This window comes from Benincasa hispida, chromosome 9, assembly GCF_027475165.1.
Source record: "Benincasa hispida cultivar pf3 chromosome 9, pf3_genome.v1.1, whole genome shotgun sequence".
Taxonomy (NCBI): domain Eukaryota; kingdom Viridiplantae; phylum Streptophyta; class Magnoliopsida; order Cucurbitales; family Cucurbitaceae; genus Benincasa; species Benincasa hispida.
Window position 1 is genome coordinate 46,506,577 of NC_143486.1, and position 11,890 is coordinate 46,518,466.

The 11,890-nt window shown below is 32.2% G+C and overlaps 2 protein-coding genes and 1 long non-coding RNA gene across 3 annotated transcripts; 1 reads left to right on the top strand and 2 right to left on the bottom strand.

The window, feature by feature from the left end:
- Positions 1–334: 334 nt before the first annotated feature.
- LOC120084741 (uncharacterized) lies at positions 335–923 on the bottom strand. The gene is made up of 2 exons (XM_039040564.1): positions 731–923; positions 335–672 (listed from the first exon to the last, which is right to left on the bottom strand). The coding sequence occupies exons 1-2, from the start codon at positions 921–923 to the stop codon at positions 335–337; spliced, it is 531 nt and encodes a 176-aa protein (XP_038896492.1).
- Positions 924–3,339: 2,416 nt separating this feature from the next.
- LOC120085346 (uncharacterized) lies at positions 3,340–3,879 on the top strand. The gene is made up of 2 exons (XR_005483885.2): positions 3,340–3,446; positions 3,582–3,879. It is a non-coding gene; the product is annotated as an uncharacterized LOC120085346 (long non-coding RNA).
- Positions 3,880–5,439: 1,560 nt separating this feature from the next.
- On the bottom strand, positions 5,440–10,617 carry LOC120086768 (putative serine/threonine-protein kinase PBL23). Its single transcript, XM_039043560.1, has 5 exons — positions 10,494–10,617; positions 8,295–8,476; positions 7,522–7,711; positions 6,073–6,464; positions 5,440–5,772 (listed from the first exon to the last, which is right to left on the bottom strand). Exons 1-5 carry the CDS (start codon positions 10,615–10,617, stop codon positions 5,440–5,442), a joined length of 1,221 nt encoding a protein of 406 aa, XP_038899488.1.
- Positions 10,618–11,890: the final 1,273 nt, after the last annotated feature.

Consider the following 11,890-nt stretch of genomic DNA (forward strand, 5'->3'; position numbering starts at 1 on the left):
TAGGATCTAAGAGTGACCATCATAGATTCTAAGTTCGATCTAAGTAGCTTTCTTTGTAAGTGTTTGCAAGGATCCTAAAAGGACCTCTAGCTTTGTATCCAACAAGCATCGCGGGTGCTTATCACATACCTAAATAAAATTTAACATATATTAAAAACAATAGTAATATTAAATCAAACAACACGATTATTATGTTAAGCAAATTTACCTGGAACGTTTGTGAAAATCCACGCAAAGAGTACTTCACGACGTAATTTTTATTTTCTTTCACCTTCGTCTTGTATAGACTACTCTTATCATTCATTGCAGCCTTTAGGGTATCGAGTGTCCTCTCTCAAATAATGGTACCCCAATCAAGACTATTGCAGTACTCTATGTTTTGGACGTCCTTAAAATGTTTGAGGTCTACTACATTTTTCTGTTTGTTCTTTCCCATCATTGCAACCTCAGTATAGTAGACTAATGTGATCTTCACAGCATCCTCATCGTTTTCAAATTCCAACTCCTTGTATTTTTCTTCTAGTAGACGGACATGTAAGGTGTCCTTCGTCACTCGATTACCAAAATACTTGATTGCAAGTTCATACGAGGACTGTTCATTCTGATCAACTCGCGTTGGGGATCGCCACAAACCAGTCATCAACAAAAAATCATCCTTCACAAAGTGACGACCTTTCCACAAACAGAGAATGACATTGAGTCAGATCTCGTCCTCATTTCCTTCAGCAACATATGATGATAATTGGGCTGTTAGCCACCATGTCAACATCTACAAATCGCCCAAAAACTATTCTCTTGAACATCTCTAACTGCCTTGGGGTAAGCATCTCCTTCACAATTTTGTTTGCATTAACAATGTGGGCCAAGCTCGTTACTTGACCAGGAAATCGGTCGACTACAGGTATTTTGAAACGTGTTGCCATATTAAATCACTCCTGTATGAAATAAAGATTCAACCAATAAAATCCTCCAGAAAAAAAAAATTGTAAAGAAACATTCTGTTTAAATCTCGTTGGTATCGCTTTCTCTAGTATCGCTCTCTCTAGTATCGCTCTCTCCGGTGTCGCTCTCTCTGGTGTCGCTCTCTCTAGTAACTCTCTCTTATCTCGCTCACATTCTCTCTTTTTACTCGTCTTCAACCATAGAACACATCGAAAACCAGAAAAATAAACAAAAAAATCATAGGTTCACAGTATTTCTAAACCCCAGAACGACCCACCCTTTCTGGTGTCGCTCTCTCTAATATCGCTCTCACTGATTTCACTCTCACTTATCTCGCTCACAAACTATTTTTACTCGTCTTCAACCACAGAATACATCGAAAACAAAAAAAAAAAAACAAAAAAAGACCATAGGTTCATAGTATTTCTAAACCCAAAACAACCCACAAAGCCCCATTACCGATCAGTTGAAGACATTTTCAGGCACAGATTGAAGATTTATCGATTAGATACGATTTGTCGACAATAGTGGAATCATTTGCAAGCCCAAATGATGGATTCTAAAGAGTTTTTAGTTTATGAGCGAGACGAAGCCGTTAGCCTTAGAAAATTTTAATGAATAGTTTTTAGTTTTGGTTGGTTTTTAGTAAAAAGGAAAGAAGATGAAGAGGTAAGGATAATTTACGTAATTTGGTATGGAGATGATGTCAACAGAGGGTCAATTAACATTATTTCTTAGGGACTTCAGTTGTTACTTCTTCCTTCTACATAAACATTTCCTTCCGTCTGAAAGTAACATCTTTACTGATTATGAATCTCTTTTCAATATGATTCCACATTTTAAAACCTTTCACACCATCTGTGAACCCTACAAATATGCATTTGACAGCCTTAGACTTAAGTTTCCCTTGGCTTTGATGTATATATCTAACACAACCAAATATCCTTAGGTTTTCTAGATTAGGTGGATGTTTAGACCACTTTTCTTCAGGGGTTAGGTAGCCTAGGGATGTACGAGGGCACCTATTTAAGGTGTACGCTGTAAAAGTAGCAGCTTCAACCCAATACTTCTCACTTAGAATGGCATCACACAGTAGGCATCTGACTTTTTCCATGATCCACCCCATTTTGTTGAGGTGTAAACCTCATTGTCCTATGTCTAGTTATTCCATTCTCTCTACAATATTGATTGAGTTCCTCACTACAAAACTCTAACCCATTATCTGTCCTTAGGTATTTATTCTCCTTAGACGTTTGCTTTTCTATCATGAATTTTCAATCTTTTCCTCTGTATTCACACCCAATTGTGTCTAGCATTCTCAAAGAAATCAAGTTTCTCTTGAGAAATGACATATGTCTAACATTTCTTAGGAATTTCATAGTCCCATCTTTTAGCTTCAATGACACTGATCAAACCCCAATTATTTTACAAGCTTGGTTGTTTCCGATATAGACCATTTCTCCATCAATCTCTCCTTGTAAGTGTTGAATCAAGGTCTAATAGGAGTCATATGGTAGGTGCATCCGGAGTCCAAGACCCAATCATGTTTTTCAAGGGGATTAATATGATTGACCTTGTCTTGTGTTGAGGCTAGTGCATCTGTATAGACATAGGATCCTTCAACTATTACAACTTTAGGCTGTTTGCTTTAGCTTCTTTTTCTTGATTCTTCCTCTTTAGAATGAAACAATCCTTAATTAGGTGGTCTTTCTTCTTGCAATATTTGCATTTCAGCTTCTGTTTAAGCTTATTCTCATCATTAGGTTGTTGTTTTCCACCTTTTCCATGGTTAGGTTTTGAATTTTCCTTTACAAACAATCCTTCACCACTAGGTTGTTTCTTTTTTTCACAGATTGAAGCTCAATTTTCTTTGTTCTCAGGGTTGATATGATGGCATCTTCTTGAATTATCCCTAAGGTACTTAAATTCATAGACTATCTTTTTGAATTCAAAGTTGTTAGTCAATGATCTTGATGAATCCATCTTGAATGTGAATAACTTCTCCCTTAGATACATCTTGTTTGAAAGGTCTTTTGTGGCAAATAAATCTTCCAATTTAGTCCAAATCTTATAGGCTATCTCTTAATCTAGAACTTCCCTTAATACATTGTCATTAAGGTTTAAAACCAATATACCATAGGTTGCGAGCTCCCAAACTTTCCTTTCTTGTGTTGTAACTGTGTTTGGAAGTGTTGATGGATCTAAAAGGGCTTTGTTTGCCTTTTGTTGACCAAGAATGGCTTTAAGGCCAAAATCACCCTTTCCTATCGAAATTTTCAATTTTAAACCTTCCTACTGCCATGAATGTTCTAAACTAAAATCTTGATTCTCCAAAAAAACTGCTTTATTGAATTTCAAATACTCTGACACCAATTTGTACGGCTTTAGTTTTTATCTGCAGACCCAAAAATGGAGAAGAAATCTGATCCGAGAAGAATTAGTGGTAGGTGACAGATGTGGAGAGGAAATGGCCACGTTGCTGATTTGAGAACACCACGTGGGAGGTAAGAAATTTTATCAAATTCAATTAGGTTCTTTTCATTTTGAATTCAGATGAAAATATCTCTCCTCTCTAAACTCAGTTTTCCTCTCACTCTCTCACTAATTCACTGCTTCTATCAATGGTGAATTTCTGGAAGGAAAATTGAAGAACACAAACATGCACACATAGAAAATGAAGGAGAAGAAGATGAACAAGGCAATGTACGTGGTTAGGCCAAAGTATGCCTACATCCACGAGAAGGGGAAGTTGATTTATTAGAAGGCTATAAGAATGAAGATAAGTTCTCTCTTTACATATTCACTCTAACCTATGAAATACAAACACAGATACGGATACACGATATGGATACGACGATTCGTCAATTTCTAAAAAACTAAGATACGGATACGTCTAAGGATGCGTCATTTTTTTATAAATATATTTCTAAAAAACAACGATACTGGTACGTTGAAGATACATTTTTTTCTTTAAAAAAATCTAAGATATAGATAAATTTAGCATACAAGTTAATAACAATAGCACAAAATAGAATACAAACACCGAAATACAATAAAAAAAAACAACATCTAAGATGTTGAAGTACAATAGTTAATAAAATGCAATAGAAAAGTGACTTATATTGCAAAGAAGAAGAAGAATATTGAGAGAAGTATGAAGATAAACGAAGAACTTATTATTGAAGATATCCAAATGGTTTATATTTTGGTGGATTTTGTGGAGACTCAAATGTGAAGATGGAGATTAGATGATTCTAGTCTAAGGTTTGGTTCGTTATTTTTTTCTTTTAGTTTTGGACTTGAGTAGTGAGCTTTTTAAATATGTTTCTAATTTTAGACTGGAAAAGATTAGATGAGCTACTTGTCTTTTTTCTTAAAAAAAGTACACATAGAAATAAATACGTCAAATTGCGTGTCAGATACGTATATGAAAAGTATCTGAAAGTATAGATACGTCAAATCGCGTGTCAGATACGTATCTGGAAAATATCTAGAAGTATCGGTATCTGATACGTGTCTGATACTGATTTTTTGTCTCACATGAAGTATCTGTGTTTCATAGACTCTAACTTTCTTTTTACAGAATAGATCTCCTTTTATATTAGGTAGATCTTTTATCATAAGTTAGTTATGAAGAAATATAGCCGTTGGAAATCAAAACTCTTCATTAGAAGATATGGCAAAATTGAACAGAGCCATCCTCGGGCAGACAACATCGCCATATCTCATAGCCACCATAGCCATAGTTGTTGCTTAATCCCCAAACTCAACAACAGTCTTCCAATTTATTCAAGTTCTAGAATTGCTTTTAAATTGCATAAACAGACTGTCGAACAAATCAATTGTTGTGTAGTGGAGTGATTACTGTCTTGAAAGCAATTGCAGCACGATCTTGTGCTCATCATCTCATGTTGATTGCTCCCCAAGTTAACACAATATTCTTGATAAATGAGCACTCGTTGGAAAAAATTGTAGGAAAATTAAAAAAAATTGTGTGTTCTCAAACCGGAATTTGTATTTATAGGTCGAAAATTCGAAAAATGTTTCAAATCTATAATTGATTTTAGATATGTAACATTCAAATGGTAAGAGAACATTTTTAGCCGCAAAAAAATGTTTGTAACGGTAAGAATATTAAATCTGTAGTCCACCTTTAAAATTTGAGGGCTTTTTTAAAAGAAAATTTTTTGTGCTTCGGGCCAATTTACTCCATTATATTTAAAACGCTATAGTTATATCAGAACATATTACAAAGAGTAACAGGAGATGTGGGAGCTTATTAAGCCATCCCAATTCCAACTTTCAAGAGTTAATCGGAATATAATTCAGTTGGTTTAAACATATATTTTCAACTAAGAAATTAGAAGTTTGAATCCTCCACTTGACATGTCGTTGAACTCAAATATAAATATCGTAGGAGTTAAATCTACGATATTTATAAATGGCCAGAAGGTGTTCCAAAGTCTTCTCATTTTATTTCTTTGGTCAATTTTCAAATCACCTCCCATCACCTTCAACATCAACATTTTTACCTCCAAGATCACTTCTTCTATCAGGAGAGGTTGAACATGAATATGAACTAAATTCTGTTCCTGATCCCGACACCGAATCTGATTCGTCATCTACATCTTCATCGACGTGCTTGTTTACAGCTAAATATTGAAGTGCCGTAACCACGTCGCTAATCAATGGCCGAGTGTTTGCTTCCTCTTGTAAACACATGGCTACAACTGCTAGAGCTTGATAAAGAGCCTTCACTGGGTAATTTCCTTCTAGCTTTGGATCTGCCATTAGTGTGAATTTCCTTCTGTCTCTGAAAAGTGGTTGTGCCTACGATGAAGACACACATAATGGCTAAAGACGTATTAAATTACTGATTTATTCAAAAGTTTAAGTTGATGGATTCACTTGTAGGGTTGAAATATGAGAAGATCTAGCATGTCAAAATCAATATTAAGTGGTTGAGATGGATGGAAATGTCATAGTATTGAAATCTTTAAAAACTAAAGATATCAACATCTACATTATCACATTACAATAACGAATTCAAATGTCTTTACTAAGATATTATCAAGATCAAATATCGAAGAAATGTCGATAAAACATCAATGTTGTTATAAAAGCACATACCCAAGAAATTAAGTTCTTTTGTGCAGTTGGTTTCGTATTGTCAATAACTCTTCTTCCTGTGATTATCTCCAAGAAGACGACGCCGAAACTATAGACATCGGATTTGGTCGACAATTGTCCTGTAAGTGCATATTCAGGAGCACAATAACCATAAGTTCCCATAACTCTGGTGGAAACATGAGAGTTATCTCCGATGGGACCTATCTTTGCAAGGCCAAAATCAGAAAGCTTTGCATTGAATTCTTTATCCAACAAAATGTTTGAAGCTTTAAAGTCGCGGTATATCACAGGAGGATTGACGGTTTCGTGTAAGTATTCGAGTCCTCTTGCGACTCCTCCGATGATTTTTATCCTTGTGTTCCAATCTAGAGGTGGCTTGGTTGAAGGTGTATCTGAAAATAATAGAGAAGTATAGTAAGGCAAGCTCAAGGTTTTAATCATCTTTAGTTCTTGAACAGAGTGATATGGTTAAAGAAAATTCACTTTTGAATTGGATTTCAATTATTTGAAAATTAAACATGTACATTATTAATAAGTAATTACGTTCGGTAGCACTTTTACGGATCATAATTAGGTGTATAGTAACATTTTTAAAGAACTGCAAATATAACAAAATCTATCAGTGATAGATTTCTACCAATGATATTGTCTATTACTAATACACTCCTACTAACTATATGATCTATCACGTATAGACTTTAAAAGCGAAATCTAAGTTTTGTTGTATCTACAAATTCTTTTGTATTGTGCTATATCTGCAAATACTTTGAATCTAAAAACATAAGTAAGGATGTATTGTAAACTAAAATATGTTTGAAGATTCACCTGAAATATCATCTTCTGAAATAAAATATTGTTGAAGCGTTGACGAGCCTACAATAATAATACTGTTCAAGTACTCTAAATCTCATAATCTTTTAAATGAAGATCAAACTTGTTCCATTATAAAACCTAATAACACACCATAGAAGAAATTTTGTTGGAGAATTATCTCAATTGTCACACTTAAGCTACACCCTACATATATGCTTTACTATATTAGCTTCAATGTACTTAGAAATTCTTAAATGTAGATTAATTCTATTCAATTAAATTCCATCTAACTTTATAAAGAAATACCAATGAACTCACATGTTTTTCAATATGGGAATAATAATATAACTAACTGATATTTGGAGCCATACTACTAGATTATGGGTTAAATTACAAATTTGATCCCTATAGTTTGGAGAAAATTAGAAGTTAGTCTCTATAGTTTATAAATAAAATTTAGTTCTTATGGTTTGATAAAATACTCATAAATAGTCCATACAGTAAGGTCTATTAGTGAAGTTTTTATCAAAATATAGGGACTAAATTCTATAGAACTAAATTCTCTCATGTTCTCCAAATCATAGGGTCTAAATTTATAATTTAATCTAGACTACGGAATGAATTATCAAAACATACCAAGAAGATGATCCTCCAAGGAACCATTAGCCATATACTCATAAACCAAAATCCTTTGATTTGCATCAGCACAATACCCAACCAAATTGACAAGATTGGGATGGTGAAGAAGGCTCAACATCAAAACTTCTACAAGAAATTCTCTATCCCCTTGAAATCCATTTGGATCAAGTCGCTTCACGGCCGTTCCCTAAGGAAGACGGAAAAAAGTACAAATCAATAGGAAAACTCGAGAACACTTAAAAAGACACCATTTGATAACGATTTTATTTTTAGTTCTAAGCCAGATTCCAAAAAAGAGGCTTAGTTGTCAAAACTAAGAAAATGGTTATGAAGCAGGTCAACATAAACATAGTTAAAGAGTAATTTACATAATTTGCATATATATACTCATTTCTTTCAGGTCGGAGGTAAAAAATCTCCATCCATTGTCTTTTTGCTCTACTAAAAAAAGTAACGGTTTTATTAAATAAACTTGCATTTCGAATAGATTGCATAAATAAAAAGCAAGTTAAATTACAAATTTAGTCTCTATAATTTGTAGAAAGTTAGAATTTAGCCTCAATAGTTTGGTTCAACTCTCATAAATAGTCCCTATGACAGGGATTATGTACGAGGATTATATCAAACAATAGAGATCATTTATAACGTTTTATCAAACTATAAGGACTAGATTCAAAATTTTAAAACTATAGGGACTAAATTGCAACTTTTTCCCAACTATAAGGACTAAATTGCAATTAAACTAAAAAAAAAGTAAAGATGGATGGTACTTGGTTTGTGCTTTCAATGAGGGCTTTGTAAACCCTTCCAAAACCACCTTCCCCCAATAGATTTTCGTTGTTGAAGTTATTTGTTGCAACACATAGCTCACGAAATGTAAAAGTTTGAGTTAAGATGTTTCTTTTTCGTAACTTCTTTATCCCCTTATTTGTGTACCTTCCTCTATTTTTACCTGCAAAGTTTATACCCAAGTTTTTTATGAAGAATGTAAGCAATAATAATTAATGTCTTAAACAAGGAACCTTGTGAAAAATGTAAAATTTATTGAGAAAAATAAACTACCAAATGCCTCTACCATATAACAATTTTGAAGCTTAATTTTGTTGGTAAAAGACATCTCTCTTATATTTTTCACGTAATTGTATGATATTATCCAGTTTGAGCTATAAAACTCTCGTGATTTTGTTTTTGGTTTCACCTAAAAGATCTCATATCAATAGAAATAATAGTTTTCATTATTTATATATCATGGAATTATATGAATGAACCCAAAAAGAATAATTGTGAATCTAAAAAAGGTACCATTTTGAATGGACATGTTGAAAATACCACATTGAAAAGATAGAGAGATCTCAAGATGAGATACATAGGTTACTCCTCCCTTTATCAATTGATTTTGAGATGAAACCTCATGTAATATTTATTGGATAACTATTTCTCCAAGGTTCAACACTTTTTTATTTATCACTCGAGGATTCTATTGATGCAATTAAGTTTAATGCAACTTATTAGAGACTACAATTTTCTCCAAAATTTTATTTGTATGATATTGTCCACTTTGAGCATAAAGTCTTCATGGCTTTGTTTTCTATTTTACCCCAAAAGACCACCTACCAAATGAAAATATATATAGTTGTCATTACTTAAATATCAAATATCTTCTCTCTTCCTAACCATTACGAGACCTTGGTACAAGAAAAATACCATGTTGTGTGTAAGAAAGATTTACGCACAAAAACATATTCCAAATTTCAATGTAGGAATGTACATGGGTTGGGTTGAAGGTATTTTTTGGACTAACTCAAAAATTCGGGTTAGTTTGGTTGGCAATCCAAAAGACCCAAATAAAGCATCTAACTCAACCCAACCCAAATTTTAAGGGTTGGGTTGGGTTGGGTTGAGTTGCTCGTAACTTATTTTGTCTTTATTAATTTAAAATATGTAAATTTATCTACAATACATTGCTAATAACTAAAATCTTATAAAATTCAAATATATATATATATATTTTGGAAGATATTGTAATTAAAGTGTGGGGTGGGGGATTGAATCTCAGACCACGAGGTTAATAGTATGAATACTGTGTTAGTTGAGCTATGCTCTTATTGGCATAAAATACCAAATATCTATGATATTTATTACACACTTTAAATGAAGACAAATATCATAATAGTTATAAAAGTTAAAAATTCACAAATTCATCGATCCAAAGTAGTCGAACTCTAAACAAAGAAAACTATATATATTAAGTATATATAAAATTTGGGTTGGATTGGATCAACCCTAATTTCTTTTTAGCTAACTCGAGACCCAATCCAACCCAACAAATATAGAAAAAGTTTAACCCAATCCAACTGAAGAAAAAAATTAATCCAACCCAATCTTTACAATTTTTGATGGTGTAGTCTAGGTTGTTCGGGATGTCGGGTTATTTGAACACCCTTACTTCAATGAACTATTAGAAATTAGATAGAGAACTCTAAGGCTCTATGTGATAACTAGTTGATTTTTGAAAACTGTTCTTGTTTTCTCACGGTTTCTTAATCATGTTTTCATCTTTCCTAATTAAAGTAAATATATGAATTCTTAACTAAATTTGAAAAACAAAAACAAGTTTAAACAAGAAAATACTTTCTTAGTTTCGTAACTCGGCTTGGATTTTAAAAAACATTGAAAAAAAAATGTTTCATTACTTGAAAGTAGTACTGTTTATCGACTTAATTTTCAAGAAAATAAAAACAAAAAACCAAATAGTTATAAAAAAGAATCTAGAAAAAATAAAAAGTCATAATGAGAAAGAAACTACCGAAATGTGCCTACGATACAACGATTCGATACCCAAATATTGTATTTGAGTTGGGAAGATTCAAATGCTTGGAGGTTTCACAAAAGGTGAAAAAATAGATCATTGCACCAAAACAAATCATATATGCAAACAATGCCAAGAAGTATAGAAGGAGAGAGGCTACCAGACTTGAAGGAAAGATTGGCAAATGAGGCTAAAGTTTTTGTGTCATTGTACTCCTTAATGCTCTTTTTCAAAGCATTTCTATTGATTCTCTCCTCTGACATGCAACATTGGAACCAACTCATCTTCTTCCCTTTTTCTTCTTCACAAACTCCAAATAATATAATCTCATTCACAAATGGCAGTCTATAAAGAATACTTGCAAAGCAAATTAGCAAATAAATAACAGAACAAAACAGAAGAAGAAACCATATTAGGAGAATGAAAAGGAAAAACAGTACACACAAAAAGGAATTTTGGATCCTACATTAACTGACAGCTGTTTCTTTAAAGAAAACTAGAATTTTTCATTTCTGGTCTTTTAGGAGGGAAAAATAGTTGTACCATGATGTTTTTTTTTCTTGTCTTCCTGTCTTAAGCCACCAAGTTTGGATTTGAGAGAGACTTGGAGTCAAATTTGCTAAGTTTGGGAGATGAGTGGTTGGATTCGGTAAACGATACAAGTCGCAATGAAATTTAGGTTTAGTGATGATTTAACAAGGTATCAAAATAGGAGGTTCTATGTTTACACTGTGTATGTTGCAATGTAATTTCCTCTCTATTTAATATTTATAACTACTTTTTAGGCTTTGTGCAAATTTTAGAGTTTGGAAGTGTTATTGTTGATATATATGAGATTAAATTTAGGAAAATATCATTTTGGGTTTGGTTTTAATTCTTAAGTTTTAAGTTTTGTTTTTGTTAAGTTATTAAGTTTCACAATGTTACAATTTTACTCTTAAAATTCGAGTTTCGTTTCTATTTGGTCCATAGATTTTAAGAGGTAAACTTTTACTCTTGATTTTTCACTAAATATTCATTTTCATTTTCAGTGGTGATGTCTATTAATTAATTTAAAATAACTATTATAATTAATTAAGTTTCACTATTTTTTCTTAATATTTAAAAATTAAATTTAAAATTTCACTTCATAATTATTTTAGGAAAATTATTTCAAATGATAAAACTATTAAAAATATTTATAAGATATAGCAAAATTTTAGAACTATCAATGATAGATGTTGATAGACACTGATAGACTTCTACTGATTGACACTGATAGAAGTCTATCAGTGTCTATCAACATCTATCATTGATAGTTCTAAAATTTTGCTATACTTTGTAAATATTTTGGTTTATTTTTCTATATTTAAAAACAACCCATTATTTTAATTAATGAATATAAATTTAAAGCGAGTATTTAGTGAAGATCGAGGTTAAAAGTGTAAATGTTGAAACTTAGGGACCAAATCAAAACAAAATTAAATCTCAAGTGTAAAATTGTAATATTTTGAAACATAGAAGCTAAACTGAAATCAAGTACTCGAACGTTAAGGACTAAATGTGTAATATTGTGAA

Coding starts and splice junctions, on each gene's coding strand:
- LOC120086768 (XM_039043560.1), bottom strand. CDS start 10,617: ATGAGTTGGTTCCAATGTTGCATGTCAGAGGAGAGAATCAATAGAAAT. Junction 8,477..10,493: donor CAATCTTTCCTTCAAGTCTG/GTAGCCTCTCTC, acceptor TAAACTTTGCAG/GTAAAAATAGAGGAAGGTAC. Junction 5,773..6,072: donor AAAAGAACTTAATTTCTTGG/GTATGTGCTTTT, acceptor TCTTCATCGTAG/GCACAACCACTTTTCAGAGA.
- LOC120084741 (XM_039040564.1), bottom strand. CDS start 923: ATGGCAACACGTTTCAAAATACCTGTAGTCGACCGATTTCCTGGTCAA. Junction 673..730: donor CAGCCCAATTATCATCATAT/GTTGCTGAAGGA, acceptor GTTTGTGGAAAG/GTCGTCACTTTGTGAAGGAT.